This window comes from Sceloporus undulatus, chromosome 6 (genome assembly GCF_019175285.1).
Source record: "Sceloporus undulatus isolate JIND9_A2432 ecotype Alabama chromosome 6, SceUnd_v1.1, whole genome shotgun sequence".
Lineage (NCBI taxonomy): Eukaryota > Metazoa > Chordata > Lepidosauria > Squamata > Phrynosomatidae > Sceloporus > Sceloporus undulatus.
In genome coordinates this window covers 97225275-97243954 of record NC_056527.1, presented here as the reverse complement: position 1 = coordinate 97243954, position 18680 = coordinate 97225275, and the positions used below count along the sequence as shown (strand labels likewise).

The 18680-nt window shown below is 40.3% G+C and overlaps 1 protein-coding gene across 1 annotated transcript in view; it reads right to left on the bottom strand.

The window, feature by feature from the left end:
• PLXDC1 (plexin domain containing 1) overlaps positions 1 to 18680 on the bottom strand; it is a 64319-nt gene that overhangs the window by 13254 nt on the left and 32385 nt on the right. Inside the window, exons 3-9 of the mRNA XM_042475960.1 lie at positions 14687 to 14830; positions 11456 to 11525; positions 10306 to 10428; positions 9031 to 9149; positions 8733 to 8832; positions 6160 to 6255; positions 2092 to 2173 (exon numbers count right to left, since the gene is read on the bottom strand). Coding sequence (XP_042331894.1) covers positions 2092 to 2173; positions 6160 to 6255; positions 8733 to 8832; positions 9031 to 9149; positions 10306 to 10428; positions 11456 to 11525; positions 14687 to 14830 — 734 coding nt within the window. The remainder of the gene's footprint in view (positions 1 to 2091; positions 2174 to 6159; positions 6256 to 8732; positions 8833 to 9030; positions 9150 to 10305; positions 10429 to 11455; positions 11526 to 14686; positions 14831 to 18680) is intronic.

The following is an 18680-nucleotide window of genomic DNA, read 5'->3' as shown; positions in this document are numbered from 1 at the left end:
TATGCAGGGCCCTTTGTGCTTATTGAATAGGAACTGTTTAACTTGAAGAAACTGGGTACACCGAGGAAGAAACAGTTTTGGAAGAACTGCACAACAGTTCTTCCAAAACTGTTGTGCAGACATACGTTTAAACAACTTCCTCCATTTCACCAGACCCAGAGTTTAGAAAGTTATTTTTATAATATAATTATTCCAATTTCTCTTATAACTCTTACTTATTAAATTTTTAACAAAAGTATCATTGTGAATCACATTGAATGCTGGTACCTCACAAAGCTACAAATCCCATGATTCTGTAGGCCTGATCCATGGCAGTTGGTGTCAAACTACATTATTTCAACAGTGCAGATGTACCCTATGTCAGACTTATTTAAAAATATTTATTTTTAGAAGGCTGAGCTATTTAGCTTTCTTTCAAATGCTCCTTTCAAATATTTCGAATACTTCCAAATGTAGCTTTCTGAATTTCTAAAAATATTAAGGTGGCTATCCACATTACAGTTCCCAGGCTTCTTTGGTGTGCAGCCATGAGAGTTAAAACACAGCTTGTAGTGTATGTGACCTCTTGTTCTGAGAGGGATGCCTTCTCTTCAAAATGCTTCCATTTGCTGTGATGCAGGAGAAGGCTGAAGCAGTGTACCATCTGGTCCCTTACTATGTGGGAGGGCCGGGCTATATTTAAGCATCTGATTTTATCATCAGAATTCCCCGATGGGCGTAGCGCACCAGATACAAAGACAAGTAAATGTAACAAACAGAGAGAGCAAAAGGGCTTCCCCTGAGGAACTGGGAATTCCATTCCAGCACAGCTGGGTCGGAAGGAGCTAAGCTAAACCGTTCCATCTAACTGCTTGAGATTCTGCATGCGTATGTGTTTGTGTGTTGGAAAAGAAGGTATCCAAAAGAGACAGAAAAATTGGGAAACATGTCCATTTTTCCATTCATCCATCTGTATCTGCAGATGCTACTTTTGGATTTTAGTCCTTTGGGTGCAGCATTAAGGAGGGAAATAAACTTACAAAGTGAAACCAAAGGATTTCATGGAAGGCATCCATAGTTTTTTGTGAAATATTCCTAGGAATAAACTCTTCTAGAACACGGCCTCATAGCCCAAAAAACCCACAAAGAACTATAAATTTACAAACTTTCCCACTTGTTGCTGTTTCTATTTCCCCCAGGAACACCTGTGCATGACAATGATGGGAAAATATTGCTAGCTCCGGAATCATGGAATGGAGCCAGTAGCCTGGTGTCCTACATAAGAATAGAAGAGGATTTATCGAATCAGACCAGTAGTCAACCCAATCTAATATTCTGTTCCTACATTGCCAACCAGATGTCTCTGGGAAGCCCATCAAGAGAATACATTAGTACCCTTCTCCTCTTGGTTCTGAACAACCGGTATTGAGAGGCATACAGGCTCTGACAATTGATGTAATATACTGCTATCATGACTGATAGCTTTGTCATCCATGAATTCATCTAATATACCTTGAGCAAGTATAATGCATTGCTTAGAATGCTGGACTGCAACTTGGATGATGCAGGCTCTAGTATTAATGGCAACATGAAATGCACTGGGTGACCTTATAATCCATTACTTATAAATAATGATTTGTTACTGTCTTCCTCTAAAATACAGCCTACAGTACCTGGTATTCCTTGGCAGTCCCCCATCAAAGTTTTGATCAAGCCTGACTCTGCTTTGCTTCCATGACCAGATGGGATCTGGTGCCTAACTATGCATGCGCATGTGCCTCCAGGTTACCTGTTATGATGACCCCAATAATTTCATAGGGTTTTCTCAGTCCAGGAATACTCAGAGGAGGTTTTGCTATTTCCCTTCTCTGATATATAGCCTATAGCATCTGGTATTCTTTGGTGGTCTCCCATCCAAGTACTAGCCAGGGCTGACCCTGCTTAGCTTCTAAGATCAGACAAGATCTGGTGCCTTTCCGGTATACAACTGTATAAATGCTACAGATATATTATATATCTCCGGAACAATTCCAGAGATAGGATAACACCAAGAAAGCCAACTTGGCTCTTTTGAGATTGGAATGGGAATTTCCTCTCACGTTTGTGCATTACCTCTGCAGGACATGACACCAACTGCAGTTGAAGGTTAAATCTGACGTCGTGCAGACTTCACAGCTCTGGTGCTGGAGACAAGCTGCAAGGGAAGGAGCAAACGTAACAGTGCTTCAATTCTTGCTTTCTAAAATGGGATGTATTGCATTTAAAGTCAACTAGATAGTCATGTTGTTCTAGAATAAAAAATGTGCAAGGAATCCTTGTCAGTGGACTTTTTATTTTTGTAGACTTTAACTAGCTAGCATTTCCGAGACTGTCCATGGGCCAGATGCATCTTGTGCTCTGGAGTCCAATACTGATAGAAGTGTACAGTTGTTTAAAAAACAAACCCAACCGAAATACACATATTTAAAAAGTGCCCATAGAAAAAGTCATAAATTTGAAATGTGTATGAAACAGGGGGGACCAGACACCCTCCTTTCCCAGGACATGTCCTACATTTCATCCTTATGTCCAGGAGGAATTTCAAAATGTCCCCCATTTTGAGTATGACTAAGAAGCATGAATTTACAATTATATTAGTGTTTTTGGTTTTTATATTCTAATGCCCTAAATTTTTCTTCAATGTCTTATGGGGGAGACACTAAAACAACTAAAATATGAGTTTTTGGATGTATGTGCAAAGGATACATGTCAGAGTTCTGCCTGTTCAGAACTTTACAATACATCTCCCAATGAAGCATCATAGAATCGTAGAGTTGGAAAAGACCCCAAGGGCCATCCAGTCCAACCCCCTGCCATGCAGAAAATCACAGTCAAAGCATCCCTGATAGATGATTTCCTGCTGTTTAAATTAATATGTGAACCAAGAGATAGTCAAATATCCAGATTTGACTTTCTGAATTTTGCAATGCAATTCTCCAGTGTGTGCATGCATGTGTTTTAATGTATATAGAAATTCTGAATCCATCACCGGTGTAGAAACTCTTCATGCTTCAAGTTAGATAAGTATGTGGAGAGATCTTGTAGCACCTTTGAGACTAACTGAAAGAAAGAGGTTGGCAGCATGAGCTTTCACAGACTTCAGTCTGCTTCAGCAGATGCTCTACTGGAATATGCAGAGGATAATGTTCAGTATGCATGGTCTTAGTCACAGGAAAGTGGTGTGTGTGTGTGTGTGTGTGTGTGTGTGTGTGTGTGTGTGTGTGTCTGTGGATACAGATCTTACAGAATTTTATCTCCCTGTTCTCTACAAGATACTTCCCATTTCCCAGAGGAGTGGGCTGAGGATGCACTACTCTTCCACTTCAAACATTTTGCAGCTAGTTCCTGGTACTGAAAGCTAGTTCTGGTAAAAGTGATTTGGTAAAGTCAAGACTTGGTGAATATGACTCAAATGAAACCCAGGTGTTCTTCCATCATCGTAACGTTTCTTTCCACAATGAGATCATGTCCACTTCTGCATCAGCTGTTTTATGACATACAATCTCACAGTAGATTTCTGAACCTCAAGAATTGTGAGAATGTCTGGGAACAGAAGAGTTACTTTGAAACTTCACACACACAATATGGCACATGTAAACATGCATATGCCCATGGGACTTGTCCTGGGATGAGCCTCAAACTTTCAGAGAAATGGGGAAGGACTGCACTGTTTCTCATCTGAAAATTAACCCTCTTCCTCTTTTTTAGTAGTATTGGTACAGAGTGATTTTATAGCTAGGAATGATTGTACTTGAGTTCACAGTATGAGTCACAATAAAGAGAAAATGTATCTAAAACTCTTTCCATTGTTTTTGGCAGCAATTTAGCAAGCCTTTTCCCTCTGGGAGAAGTGGTTTGCATAATGCTGCAGGGAAAAAAAGATTTCCATGTTTATTTCAGGTAATTTGTCAATCATCTTGGCTTGTCCTTCAATCCTGGATTTCCGTTCAAGTCCATTAAGATGACAGGCAACCCCTCCTAGTATTAAGGATCAAACAGTCTCACACTCAAGGGGTCTGAGTCCTCCAAACCACTGCATCTCATGCTATCTGATGTGGGGCACTGGCCACCACTACCCCATGTCCCAGGGACCAGTATCATACTTCTGCCCATTGGCTTCAATAGTTTTGCCCCAGAAGGAAACCTGCCAGGGACTTGCAGCTCTGGTCCCTGGACCACAACTTGGAGCAGCACTTCTCTAAACCATCATCCTTAAATTGTGTGTGTCTGTGTGTTGTGTGCCTTCAAGTCGTTTCCGACATATGGTGATCCCAAGGCAACCATATCTCAGGTGATATCACACTCAAATGGCAAAATGCCAAACAAAATGAGTGAGAAGGCCTTCCAGCTAGGCAAGTCTGGGTTTGAGATTTCTGAAGTCATGCAAGACCATGTAATGGCTCCTAAGACTATTTAAGAAGAAGAAGGAAAAAAACAAGATTTTTCATGGGCCCATTCACACTATAGAATTTTAGCATGATTATTCCAGTTTAACTTCCATGGTTCCATCCTATGGGAACCTGGGACTGGCAGTTTTTGTTATTGTGTGCCTTCAAGTTGTTTCCAACTTATGGTAACCCTATCACAGGGTTTTCTGAGTCTGAGAGTCTGTGACTTGCCCAGTGTGACCCAGTGGGTTTACATGGTGAGCAGGAATTTGAACCCTGGTCTCCAGAGTTATAGTTCAATGCTCAAACCACTGAGCATTCAGAATTATCAGCCAGGAAGTGCCAGTGCCTCACCAAATGGCAAACCCCAGAAATCCACAGGATGGAGCCATGGCAGTTAAAGTTGAATAATACTACTATAACTGTATAGGGTGAACAGTTCCCCTTGTTACTGAAGCAAGATCTGTGATACTGCATGAGCTTTGCTTGAATCATACAAATGTCACGAGTTCATGAATTTCATCTTGAATTGCTCATTTCATGCAAATATACCACTCACAGAAGCAGTATTTTCTTTTAGGTAGAGTTATCTATGTCCTCATTTCCCTGAACAATTCCTCTTTTTCAAAGCAAAAAAGCTTCTATAGTAAAGTATTTAAAATGAGAGTCATCATAGTGACTGGTATGTATCCAAAACAAAGTAAGATCCTATTGTCTGAAATAGCTTTTGGAAAATTGGCTTAAGCCAGACAAATGGGGCTGCAATAAAATGTTGCAATACAGAGTGTTGTTCCATTCCACATTCAATGTTGGGTTTTCTCTGAGATTATTAATACTTCCCCCTTGTGCATGATGATACCATTTGGCCACATAGCTTTGGCTTTCACAGCCTGAACACTGAGAACATTGGGAGGAATACTTCATAAGACTTCAGTGAGATACTCATGTATCTGTGCGTCTCTCACCCTCCACTGTTGTTGTCATTGTTGTTATTGTTATTTTAGCCAGAGTCAAGTGACCAGACAATAGAATCAAACAAAGAAAGAAATATGTTTACTTGAAGCTACTAACCAAACAGGAGAATTAAGTACATACCCATAAATCCTTTTTATTTGATTCTTCTCTCTCAGTTCCATAGAAGATTTTTAATTTTTTTAAAAATCACATAAATTATATTCTTCCCCTTAAAAAAACACCTATTTCAGAACGCTTATTTATGCCCTGCATTGCAGCATGCCAAGCCTGCCATAAAACACCCAACAGAGTTGACATGAATGTATAAACTTAGCATCTTCTGGATAGGTTTATCCTCTGCTGTCTGGGTATTTATGGATTGAACCAGGACTCCTTGTTTTTACTGTTTTCACAAAATGTTATCTATTTCAGTGGCAATGCAGCATCATTTCTTTGATGCATCCCAAAGCATGAAAGGTACAAAATGTACACAGGAAGGTAGACGTTTAATCACTGGGGACTCTGTCTGGATTAAAAACAGGATGCACATAAACCAATTCCACAAAAAGGCAATGGGATGTTTAAAATACCAGTTTTAAAAACTCTGTGCTGTATAAATATGGAAATGTTTTCATTTTTATTTTAACCACTAACCTTTTGCATCCAAGATGACTTACAGTTTTAATGTCTAAGGCAAACCCAACAATCTCTCCATTAATTTAAAACAAGCTTGTTGTGAAAAGCCTAAGAATCTCTGGAAGAAGGATACATGGTGATGCTTCTATGCACCTCTACTTACTGGGCAAGGGCACAAACTCCACAGCTGATGCGCTTGTGATCTTGCTGGTGTCCAGTTCTACTCGGTGGTATTCATAGATGGTCCGACGGTGGGATTCTAAAATAGATTAAAGTGAGTATTATATTAGTGAAGATTTCTGTCCTCTTTTTTTAAATGGTACACCATGTCAAGGTCCATTAGAGGGTCAAGTATTAAGGTGGAGCTAGCTACCAACTGGCTCACACAGACGTTCATGTCGCTAAACCACACTCAATAAAGCAGGCACCCTTTAGATCAGGGATAGGAGTCGCATGGTTCAAGGGTCACATGCAATCCTGGGATGTGGGTAGTACAGTAGGCCCTTAGTATCCATTGGGATTTGGTTTCAGGACCACCACCACCCCATGGATACAAAAATCCAAGGATGCTCAAGTCCCATTAAATACAATGGCATAGTAAAATGGTGTCCCTTATATAAAATGGCAAAATCAAGGTTTGCTTTTTGGAATTTATATATATATTACATATTTTCAAGTTGCTTTTTGGATTTTTTAAAAAATATATTTTCAAGCCATGGATGGTTGAATCAGTAGATAAGGAATCTGTGTATATGGAAGGCCAACTGTACTGTAAAGCCTTTAACTCTCCCTCTTCATTTTTTTGCTGGGAAAAATATTACCCTAAAATCAATCTAGAAGTGGCAAAAATGCTGTTTTTGCCCACACGCAAACAGCCACATATAACCTTCTCCCAAAATGTACAAAAGTAACTGTCTTGTTTGGGTCTATGGACATGGCAGCAGCTCTAAAAGGGCCTGGAGGACCCAAACATAGTCCTCTAACCTGTGGCCATACCCAGTCCTGCCTTAGACAATGTACTCTCCAGTTGCCTCCTTCAACAGGCACACTTGCACCAGGAAGGTGAGGACTATGGGAGTTGTAATCTAGCATACCAGGGGAGGCACCAGTTTGGGAGAGGCTGGGCTAGAGTTTTAGAGATTAAAATCTCCCCATTCAGGCCACAGAACAAGGTCACAGAAATTACTGACTCTGAGGCCTTTTTCCCACTATGTTTAAATCGGAATCAGGATCCGGGTTAAAGGGGCATGGTTCCCACTGAATCCGATTTTAGAAATCGATTCAGAAAGAGAGGCCATGCTTTCTGCCCTTTTTTGCCCATTTAACCCACATCAAAAAGATGCTGGGTTTTTGCAGTGTTTTTTGTATTTTCAAATAAATCAATTAAATTTAAAATTGGTTCAGGAAACAGATTTTCCGGTAAGTGGGAATGGGCCCTCAGCAAGTCTGAGTCTTTCAGCCTCAACTAGTGTGAGGCAACAAGGGGAAGACTATATATTCTGTCTAGAACTCATTGGAGCAAAGTTTGAATGATGATGAAGATGAAAATGATGATGACTTATAGTGGCAGTGATAATAAAAACAATGATGGCAAGGCAAGTGAAGACAATTCAGTGTTGATGTATATGTGCGAAAATCTGCAGAAATTTGCATAATACATGTATAATAGCCCTAGCTCACCTGGTCATAGCCACCCTAATTCTATGAATTCTCTCCCCCATGTAGATCAAACTTGGTGCAAATAGGAAATGACAACATCAGATGTTCTATTGGCTGAGAGTTTTTAATAAAGGGGAGAATTTAGAAAAGAAAGAAAGAAAGAAAGAAAGAGTTTCTGCATCTGCAATCTAAAGGGGCTGGGTCCATCTTCCCGCTTTATTCTGCAGTACACACAGAAGTGCACCAAGCATTAATATGTTTAACTGGGGCTTGCATCTTGGCAGCTAAAAAAAGAGGTTCCTTTCATTATCTCAATCAAGCAATCTTCATCAAATCAGCATTTTTCCTACGCTAATTTATTAATTAATTTCTTATATTCATAACCCCCCGCCTCATCCTCCAAGGAGTTCAAGGCAGTGTATATAGTCCACCTTTCCATTTTTATCTTAACAACAGCTCTGTGAACTCAGCTTGGAAATAGTGCATTAAAATGAAAAATGACATTTTTAACTTATAAAATGTGGCGCTTTTTTGAGGAGGAGGAGGAGGAGGGTACTACAGAGGGATGATAACCATGTCCCTTTCCATAACTTTTTATTTTTTAATAATTTGATTAAAAATACAAAGTAAATAAAAACAACAAGCCTACAGTATATTACTAATGTGTTGCCTTCTAAACCTGCAGTGGTGTTAACATTACATATATATTTAAAAATTAACATAATATTAATTTTATGTAACACTTCTAAGGTTTGCCAATGAGAGATTTTGGCTGAATGGTAAGTGTGTGATGCTCACCTACTGAACTTTATAGCCAAATAAGGATTTAAACCTAAGTCTCCCCATCTTGGTCCAGCATATTGCCATTGCATTAAGGGATTGAATCTCCCTTATCCGAAATGGTTGGGACTAGAGGTGTTTTGGATTAAAGATGTTTTCTGGATTTTGGAATACCTTTATTTGCATATACATCCATAATGAGATGTCTTGTAGATGGGACCCAGGTCTAAACACAAAATTCATATATGTGTCACCCACACACCTATATCCCTTTGCTTCTACTCATCCCAGACTCACCAGGCACACCAGGAGCAGAGTTAAGGATCATGAAAGCATCTGAGAGGCCAGCTTTGACAGGGTGCTGTGTAGCACTAATCTCCAGGACTGACATGGGGATCTGGAGCCAGGAAAGAAAACCCCAATTATGTAAGAATCTGCAATTATATAAGGATCTGGAGATTCTTCCACTCCCTACTCCTTCCATACACACTTCCCAAATGGCTAGGGCTTTAAATGACTTTTTGAGGAAAGAAACACCAAAGAACTGCAAAGACCCCTCCAGACTATAATTTCTACTAGAAACTCATCACCTTACCTCTTTGTAGCCAAAGACAATTCTGCCATCACTGTGTAGAGCTGCCTGGAAGATGAAACAACCTCGGTCTTCTTTTCCTTCCAGGTACACTTGGTCCCACTGAACCACAAAGACTGTTCCTGTGAGATAAACAAGCTGTTAGAAGATAGCAGTAGGAAATCTTGTGCCTTAAGAGGGGATATGAGGAGCAGACCTTAGAAAAATTGGACTACAAATCCCAGAATTCTCCAGTCAGCAAGGCTAACATTGATGCTGGCTGGGGGATTCTGGGGGTTGATGTCCCTAAAGGTAACTTATTCAAGCTATATTCCTAACACATGGTTAGGCAAGGAATTTCTGATCAATATAAAAAAGAAGCAACGAGTTTTTTTCCTTAGTCGTTGTGGTTCTAGGAACTGTAGTCCCCAGTAGTCTTTCCAAACTTTGATGGGGATTCACAGAAACAAGTAAAACAAACAAATAAAAACCCAACCCCAAAAGCTATGTAGTCCAAATCCATGACACAAGGCGCTCACTTGCTCCCAGTCTGTTCTGTGTCACCATGTTATGGCCAAAGACAAATGCAGCACAGCAATACTGGCCCTGCAGGGTAAGAGAGCTCCAAAGGACTCAAGAAACTGAGCAAGGCACCATGCTACATAGGAAAACACATATAAGCCTGTGCACTGACTTTTTGTCACTGGCTAACCTAAACTAAATGTAACTTCCTTCCCTCTCTCACTTCTGGTTCTTGCAGAATCTGAGCATGCACAGAATACATCCAGAGAGAATACTTAGTCAGGTAGAAATTATTTTTCTGTGGCTAGCTGAAGTATGGCTTTAAGCATATAGTATCAAGAGTGCTTTCCACTGACCACTGAGGAACCACAACCAAGTTCAGCAAACACCCACTGGGAAAATGATCAGCTTTGAAGCCCCATGTACTTTGGATCTTCTGTGGCTTCAAATCACTTCCAACTTACGGCAACTTAAAGTGAACTTGCCATAGGGCTGTCTTGGCAAGATTTGTTCAGAGAGAGTTTGTCATTGCCTTCCTCTGAGACTGAGAGAGTATGACTTGCCCATGGTCACTCAGTGGTTACCATGGCTGAGCAGGGATTTGAACCCAAGTCTTCAAGAGTCCTAGTCCAGCATTCAAACCATTACACTATACTGGTTTTCATGTCCGGACTAGTGGTCCAATATTTTTGTATCCTCCCACACCACCGACATATGTTACAAATAATGGCAAGCATCTTTTTCAGTAGTTATATGGTCATTCCTGGAAGACCTCACCATTGTCAAAATACTTGACAGTGGAATTGCGGGAGTAGCTGGGATTGAAGTTTGCCATAAGAGGAGCAATGTATTGCGTGGCGGTCAGCATCCGATGGATGATATCCCCCATGAAGATGAAACCTGACAAAAGATTAAAAAAGGAGTGAGAAATCTCATTGTATCACCATTGCAATATATATGTTAGTCACAACCTACCATCCCATTGCCTTCTGGCCCTACTGTTCAGAGGACCTGTTAGGGCGATGCTTAGGAAGCAATACTGGGAAGCACTGGCAAAGGACTGGAGGAGAAAACTGTATACACTGGGCCCTTGGTATCAGTTGGAGTTTGGTTCCAGGACTCCCCCTGGATACCAAAATCTGTGGATATTCAAGTCCCATTAAATACAACGGCATAATCAAATGGTGTCTCTTAGATAAAATGACAAAATCAAGGAATTTATATTTTTTGGAATATTTTCAAGCTATGGATGCTTAAATCTGTGGATATGGAAGACTGACTGTACCATGCAGCCTGTCTTGAACCCCCTAAGCAAGCCCGATGAAGAAGCCCATGGAGCTTCGAAAGCTTGCAACAAGTATATTGTGCATTTTGGTTGGCTAATACTGTAAAAGGTATCACTGATGGATTTTTGTTTATATTTGTTAAATGGCCAACACAGCTACCCCTGAATGTTTCCTTCAAGTATGGTGCAAGATGCTGCATTGTCCTAACCCCAGTGTTTAAGATCCAGCTGCCAATTGGTTGGGTTTTTTCCCCATACATGGAACAGTATCTTGTTTTTCACCTAAGGTAGAAAAATATTGACCTATTTGCAAGTAAGCACTCCACAAGCTCCACAAGCCTTTGTTCAAGTGTATTTTCACTCTCTCTCTTTCTAGCCTTATCTCTCAGCCCACACACTTCAGAGCTTTGTAAATTAATAAGCTGTGTGCCTATCAGCTCTAGCCAGCATACCCACTGGTGAGGAATGCTGGGCGTTGCAATCCAACACATCTGGAAGGCCATCTGATTCTCACCTTCTAATCTAAATGTTTAATGCACCACCTTGATTTTTGAAACCTTTCTGGCAGTCCTCCATCTGTATTCAGTGAACCTCTGCAAAACAGGAGCCCTTATACCCAGTGTGGTACCCAATGAAGCTTACCTCCCGTTGCTATGGTGACCTGTCGCAAGTGATGCCCATAGAAGGGGAAGTCAAAGGACAGGATGACTCTCTGAAGGAGGACAGATAGAAATAACAGTATTAAAAACAGGCCTCCAAAGCATTTAAGATAAAATAGCAGTGTTGGTCAGTGCCTTAGGGAATGGAGGAATCTGAATTCAGTGCTGAGGAAAGCCAGTAATTTTATTATAAGTAGCCGTGCCCCTGCTTTACTTACTGGCATAGTTTATTCTGTTTTTACTAATCATAGAGAGGGGCAAGGAATTATGTGAATACCAGAGTTGCATCTCAGCTCCTCACCCAGCTTCTGAAATGTTGCCAATATTTTCAGGCTTGCCTTTACTTGCCTAAGCGATAGAAACATCCTCTTCTCATAAATCTAAGATAAGATTTGCTAGGTCTACACCTGATGCATGCATGATGCATTTGTTGAAATGCCAGTCCATTCCTGGTTATAAATGTTCGCATTTTGGGATATAGACTTTCATAAGATCACAGTTAGAAGAAGCCTCAGCTGTCATGACTCATTTCTAGGCTGGAGACAAAGGTTCAGATTCTCCAGTATTGGTGGTCTCACTTCTAGAGAAAATGGCTATGTGTATAGCTTGCTACAATTTCCAAGGCTTAATTAGATTTGTTGCTGCAACATGCAAAGTAATTAGTTAGATAGTTTCTTCCTTCCCTCCTGGTTGTTCAGGTGTCAGGGCTCACCCTCCATTCTGCTTTGCCTCCACCTTTTGACCAGAAGCAAATTGGCCACATTAAATATTCCTTTTCCTGTCTCGGAGCAGCCTCTTCATCTGAGATTTCTGTCTTAATTTCCAAACAGAAAAATATGTTATCTTTGTTTTGTGCTTATGTGAGTATGTTTGAGATTGACTGACTGACTGACTGACTTACTGATTGATTGATTGATTGACAAGCTGTGGGACACTGTGGCTGGTACCTAATGCATAATGCTTAATGACATCACCAGAGGTCATCCTTAGGTTTCAGGTTGGCCTGGAAATCTCAGAGCCTAGGATGATCCTTAACTGGTAACCCGGATTCTCCTTTAACCACAACAGATTAAATTTAACTGTTACTTCTAACTAAAGCTAACCAACCCGTCAATAGAACTTACATAAATACTGACCTACCCACTTATGTAATAGGTCTATTTTATTGAAAAGAACAATTGTATTTTTATTATGTAACATTTCAGCATGTCTTTTAATACAGGTGCATGTTTTTAAGATTGAAGGTTGAACTAAAAAGAATACTGAAGTGAATTAATTTGAACAGAGGAAAAAAGGTACTACATAGTCAAGGTTGTTGGCAACAACAACAACAGTATGACCTGGACTTAATAGGCTACAACACAGCAGCTGTGCAATGTTAATGCTGCTGCCATTAAAAGAAGCAGGTGTTCATTTTTCAGCTTTTTTGTTTTCTCTTTGTTGCCTCTGGGGGTGAATGCATTCAGAAACATCTGTGATTAAGGTGTTATATCTTGGTGCCAGACAACACACAGAAAACAGTAGTTGGCACATACAATAGCTGCTTTATGTTTTCCCAGCAGTTAAGAGGTTGTTTGAGTATTGATTTGTTAGCCACACCTTCAGGGAGTGGAAAATAACACCCATAAATGAGTAGTTAGCAGCTTAATAGCTGCTTTCTGTTATATTGATTCAGCAGTTTAAACAAGCAGAGGTTGTGATGACCAAGTTGGAGTCTGGTTCTCAGTTTCTACCCTTAGAGTAGCCAGCACTGTCCTGGGCACAGGTGGCATATCCTTTGGAGTGATCCAAAGCGTATTGTGGTTGTAAAGCACCAGTTCTTTATTTGTGATTTTTATCTGGAGTCATCATGGAGCAGAACCAACTGTTTTATCTAAAATAATAATTTTTTTGCATGTTCTTCCAGCCCAGTTTAAGCTAAGGATTGCACCATATCATATATCCCTGTGATCAGGAGACTGCCCCCCATCAATATAAACACAGGTAGAATTCTACATCAGTTATTCAGTTAAGTACGCTTTACAAAGTAATCACCCAAGTGTAATAGCAGCTTCATCTGCTGAAATTTCCTTCTTCCACACAACCTCACAATGCTATACAAAAGGTTCTTGGAATCAGTATCTAACTAGTATCCAGCCAATACTGACTTTTTGGCCTGTTACAGACAGGCCAAAATAAAGCTGCTTCAAGTCACTTTGGAGGTATGCTATTTCAATGATGCATGAGTCCTAAGAGTCCAAAATCCACACCAAAGCTGCACTCTAGTCCTTAGGACTGGAGCATGGCTTTGGTGTGGGTTTTGGACTCTTAGAACGCATGCATCATTGAAATACCATACCTCCAAAGTGACTCGAAGCAGCTTTATTTTGGCCTGTCTGTAACAGGCCTTTGATAATGCAGAGTTGAGGCTACTGTTAAGAATAAATAACCAAAAAGTAAACCAAGATAATCTCCAGGAAATGAAAACCCTATATTGGCTTTAGGCTTTGCAGGGTCTTTGGGCAAGATGGGTTTCAGTAGGACCCCTCCTATGAGTGAATACCATTGAAATAGGCATGGTTCTTCACCTCTGCCTCTTTAGACAGAGAAATTATGGGTTCTTTGCCATTTGCCAGCTAATCCATATCTGTTTAGTGGTCCCAAACTGCCTAGGATCCCAGTTCATGAACCACAGTAAAGTCCAAACAAGCAGAGTTAGCATCAACACTCGGCTTAAGCACTCTTAAGTACTGGAATCTCAGGATATTTAGTGTGAGAGAATAAGCAGGCTCCCTGTTAGTCTTTGAGACTATTTATTATGTACAGTAATAAATATACAAATACACACCCTTCCTTAGAGAGGAACACAGATTTTCAGGGTCTAGGCACCACCTCTTCCTCCTCATTCCTGCCCATTTTCTTGTCCTTCACTGGGCCAAAGCTGCATACTAGCAGGAAAAGATAAGGCAAGGATGGTCGACCTGATGCCCTCCAGACATTTTGGGCAACACAGGCTCAGCTAACATGGTCAGTGGCTGGAGTGGTGAAACCTTAAGTCAAAAACACTTGGAAGGCACTAAGGTACCCAGCCCTGGAGAATGCATGCAGATAATCACCTTTAGAGGGAGGAAATGTCTGGAATTGCAATGGTAGACTCCTAGCATGAAAGAATCCAGAAGAACAAGTAAGTCCATAGCAACTGAAAGGACAAGGCAGGTGAAAGGGATGGGCTCACCGAGGCTTGTCTGTGCGTATTGGACAGGATTCCATGGACCTTCACTTGGCTCCTATTAGCTTCTGCTACCTCAACCCAAAGTTCTTTGGCTCGAATCTCACCAGGTCCATAAATCCGGGATATATAGTAGCTATGGTTGTCCTCCTGTAAAGAGAGAAACAGGTGTAGTTATTACACAGACCAAAATGGACATTTTGTTGAAGCTATATGACTTCATTAAAACATGCAAATTCATTCTCTCTCTCTCTCTCTCTGCATGTGTATGTGCACATGTTTCTCTAACTAACTTCTGTATTTCCCAGAAATACAGGGGGAAGCTCTTCTTGATCCACAGGGAGAATTGAAGGGCCAATCCTATGTACGTCTACTCAGAATTAAGCCCACTGAGTTCAATGGGACTTATTCTAAGGGAAGAGTTTACAAGACTGCAGCCTTGGTTGCATCAGACCAGTCAGAGGAAAACCAATAGCAGCTGCTACAACTGATGCCTTGCGAAGCCCTTTGTGGAAATTCTGTGCTGCAGTAGCCAATGGCTATAAAAATCGTGACGTATTGGGGAAAAACTCTCTCCGGTTGTAAAACTTTTTTTCTTTTTTAAAGAAGACAACATGATGGCACTTAACATTTACAGCTGCTTCCTATCTTAACTAAGCATCAGATTGAAATTTAGAGCTGATCCTCATTTTGCTTGAATATCCAGGCTGGGGGATTTCCCCAGCTGCTGCAGAACTATGATTCTCATCATCCCTGACCACTAGGGGAGATGTAAGCTAGAGTCCAATGGAGGACCAAAGGTTGCCCAGCCTGATAGACATAACTTACTCTCTGTATTCTTGATATTTGGCTGTTAAAATATTTGAATGGATTCCATCTGAAAGCAGTATATTTGAGGGAATCACCATGTCCGCACATCACAACAAACCATGGTGTGGTTTGCTAGAATCTGGCTTACTACATGTGAACCAGCTCTGCTAACAAGCCATGGTTTGCCACAAACCACACTCTGAATCCATGAGCCAAGAACCAACTGGGTTCAAGACAATTTTATGTGGTCACTTGCTACATAATTAGTGGTTTAATCAACAAAGCAAACTTCTGTGCATTTGTATTTTAAAATAAATACTTCATTTTAAAAAAAGGTCTGCTGCACAGCTAACGGTATCGTGTTTTATTTTTAAAAATAAACTAATTTCTAATGCTGCTGAATGTATTAATCCCATATCAGTATTTACAACATTATAATCATAATAAACTTGTCCCACAGCTAAAAAATATGCATTGGTGCCAAAAATGTGCATTAGAGAATGATATTCAAGCTCACAGTGAGCAGAACACAGATTTACTTCCTATTATATATGGAAGAAAGTCTACAGATTGACAAATGCTTACAATGAACATTTCTACCAAAGCACATAAAAACTGGTGTTTTAACAAAGAACTCACAAAGAAGAAATGCTAGATTTCAGTGCTCCTCACTTGTGTAAGGGACATTTTCCTTAGTTGTCTCTGTCTATGGGCCCTTCCATGGGCACAACACAATTATAACACTATGATTCCACTTTAACAGCCATAGCATCAGCTTGTGGAATCCTGGGATTTGCAATTTAGGGATGGGCATTTAAAATTCTCAGCCAAAGAGCTCTTGTACCTCTCCAAACTACAAACCTCAGGATTTTATAGGATGAAATATGGCATATAAAGTGGAATCATAGCACTATAATTGTGTAGTGTGAAACAGCCCTATGTTTCTGTTCACTTCTGACAGCCATCTTGTGAGTTTGGCATTAGAATCCTTGGATCTATGACCAAATAATTTGTAGTGTATATACCTGTGATGGACAATTTGTGGCTTTCTAGAAGTTACTGGACTTGCAATGTCCAACAGCCCTCACTACCACTGGTTAGGTTGGCTGAAACCTGAAGTCCAGCAACAATTCTTAGACTGAGCTGTAGGGTGGCCACTTGAAAAAGAAGTGAAGGATCTGGCACCTTCAATAGTTCCCGGAGGAGGGAATTTAAAGCTCCACGTGCTGCAATTTCCTCTTTCACCCAATTGTTAAAGCATAAATAGGTATGAAGAAATCCTGTAGCACAGTGGTTCTCAAACCTTTTACCCTTGTGATTCCCTTTAGATCTACATGTGAACACCTCCACCCCCCACGCGAAACTGTATATGAATAAAAATATTCTGTTTAGTGTGCGGATTTTGTCTGTACACTCATGTATATTCATATTTTAACATTTTAAAAGGAAAACATCGTTCAAAATTAGAACAGTTTTATTTAAATAAATCCAATACCTAGCTCGACACGTGTAAATTTTACACATACCATCTCACACACAGCCACACTCACTTGCACTCACTTGCTTACAGATATGTACACAGTTATGTTCTTTCATTCTTTCTTTCACTCACACACATTATTGACTCTCTCACAGTCACATAGAAATATTTGTTCTCTTATCTTGTGTATATATGAGTATATAAAAAAGAGGGGGGAAAGGAGCCAGTATGGTGTAGGGGTTTGAGTAGGACTCTGGAGACCAGGGTTCGAATCCCAGCTCAGCCATGTAAACCCACTGGGTGACCTTGGGCACATCACACTCTCTCATCCTCAGATGACAGCAATGGCAAACCCCTCTGAAGAAATTTGTCAAGAAAATGCCCCACCATTTCAAAACCACTACTGTAGCACCTTTCAGACTAACTGAGAAAAGGGGATTTCTAGAATAAGCTTTTGTGAACTCTAGTCCACTTCATCAGATGCATCAGAACTGTTAAAGATACAGCAGCCTCATCCTCTTTTTCCTGTGGACACATTATTAGAAGGGGGGAAAATGGGGAGGAGGGTTTTTACAGTTTCAGAACATTGCTGTTATGTTATGTTAGCAGCTCTGCTGTTTCCCCTATTTTCCTTTTAAATAGATTGAGGACAGAGAAGGAGAGGAAGATATCAAGCAAAAAGCTTCTATTTGAGTGATCTAGTTATATCTCCCAAAGAGACCACTGCCGCCTCCCTGCATGATGGAAAACAGGATAGAAATTCTATTTATAAAAAAGCATTTAATGTGGAAGGATGCTTCCCCTCCTTTATTCTTTTAGCAGATCTATCTCTGCTTCTTGATGGAGGATTGAGGATATTCTGAGTGCTACACATTTAAGGGGAGGCAGGGAGAGTGGTTTTTACTGTGGAAATGAGTTATCCCAGACCACTTTCCTTTTGAAAAAGAACATTACTCCTTCTGTCCTAACTATCTACCATTTGGAACTGAACTGCTTGAATTATCTAGTTAACCCTTTCCTTTTTATAAGTGCAGAAAAAGAAGCAGAAACAGGACAAATTTAGTTTGTTGTTATGTGGGTTCAAGTCACCTCTGATTTACATTTGGCAAGACTATTTAGAGAAGAGTTGTCACTGCTATACTCTAAGGCTGAGAGAGTGTGACTTTCCTAAGGCCACCCAATGGGTTTCCATGGCAGGGGTTCAAAGCCTAGTATACCAAGCTCCAAGGCTGACTCAGCCTTCCATCCTTTTGTAGGTCGGTAAGACTTGTTGGGGGGCAATTGGTTTGCATGTTGTAAACTGCTTAGGGGGTGCTTACGTTCACCATGAAACGGTATAGAAATGTAAATGCTACTGCTATTGTTAAATGCTGTTCCAGTCCAACACTCAAATGGAAACTCTTCCTCAATAGTCTATGGAGTTTATCACACAGGAGGGATCCTGTACAAAAACGGGATTTAAAGTGGGAGGAAAAACCCACAAAAGCAGATTTATTATCAGACAACATCCAGGTTAACAATATATTAACCTGGTCAGTAAGTATTATTATTATTATTATTATTATTATTATTATTAAACTTTATTTCTAAAGTGCTGTAATTATACACAGTATAATTAGAAAAGACATGCAAAAGTGCAATTGATTTTCAGATGACATCGCTGCTCAGGTGCATTAACACAACATTAACCTGGCTAGAAAGTAGACAAAA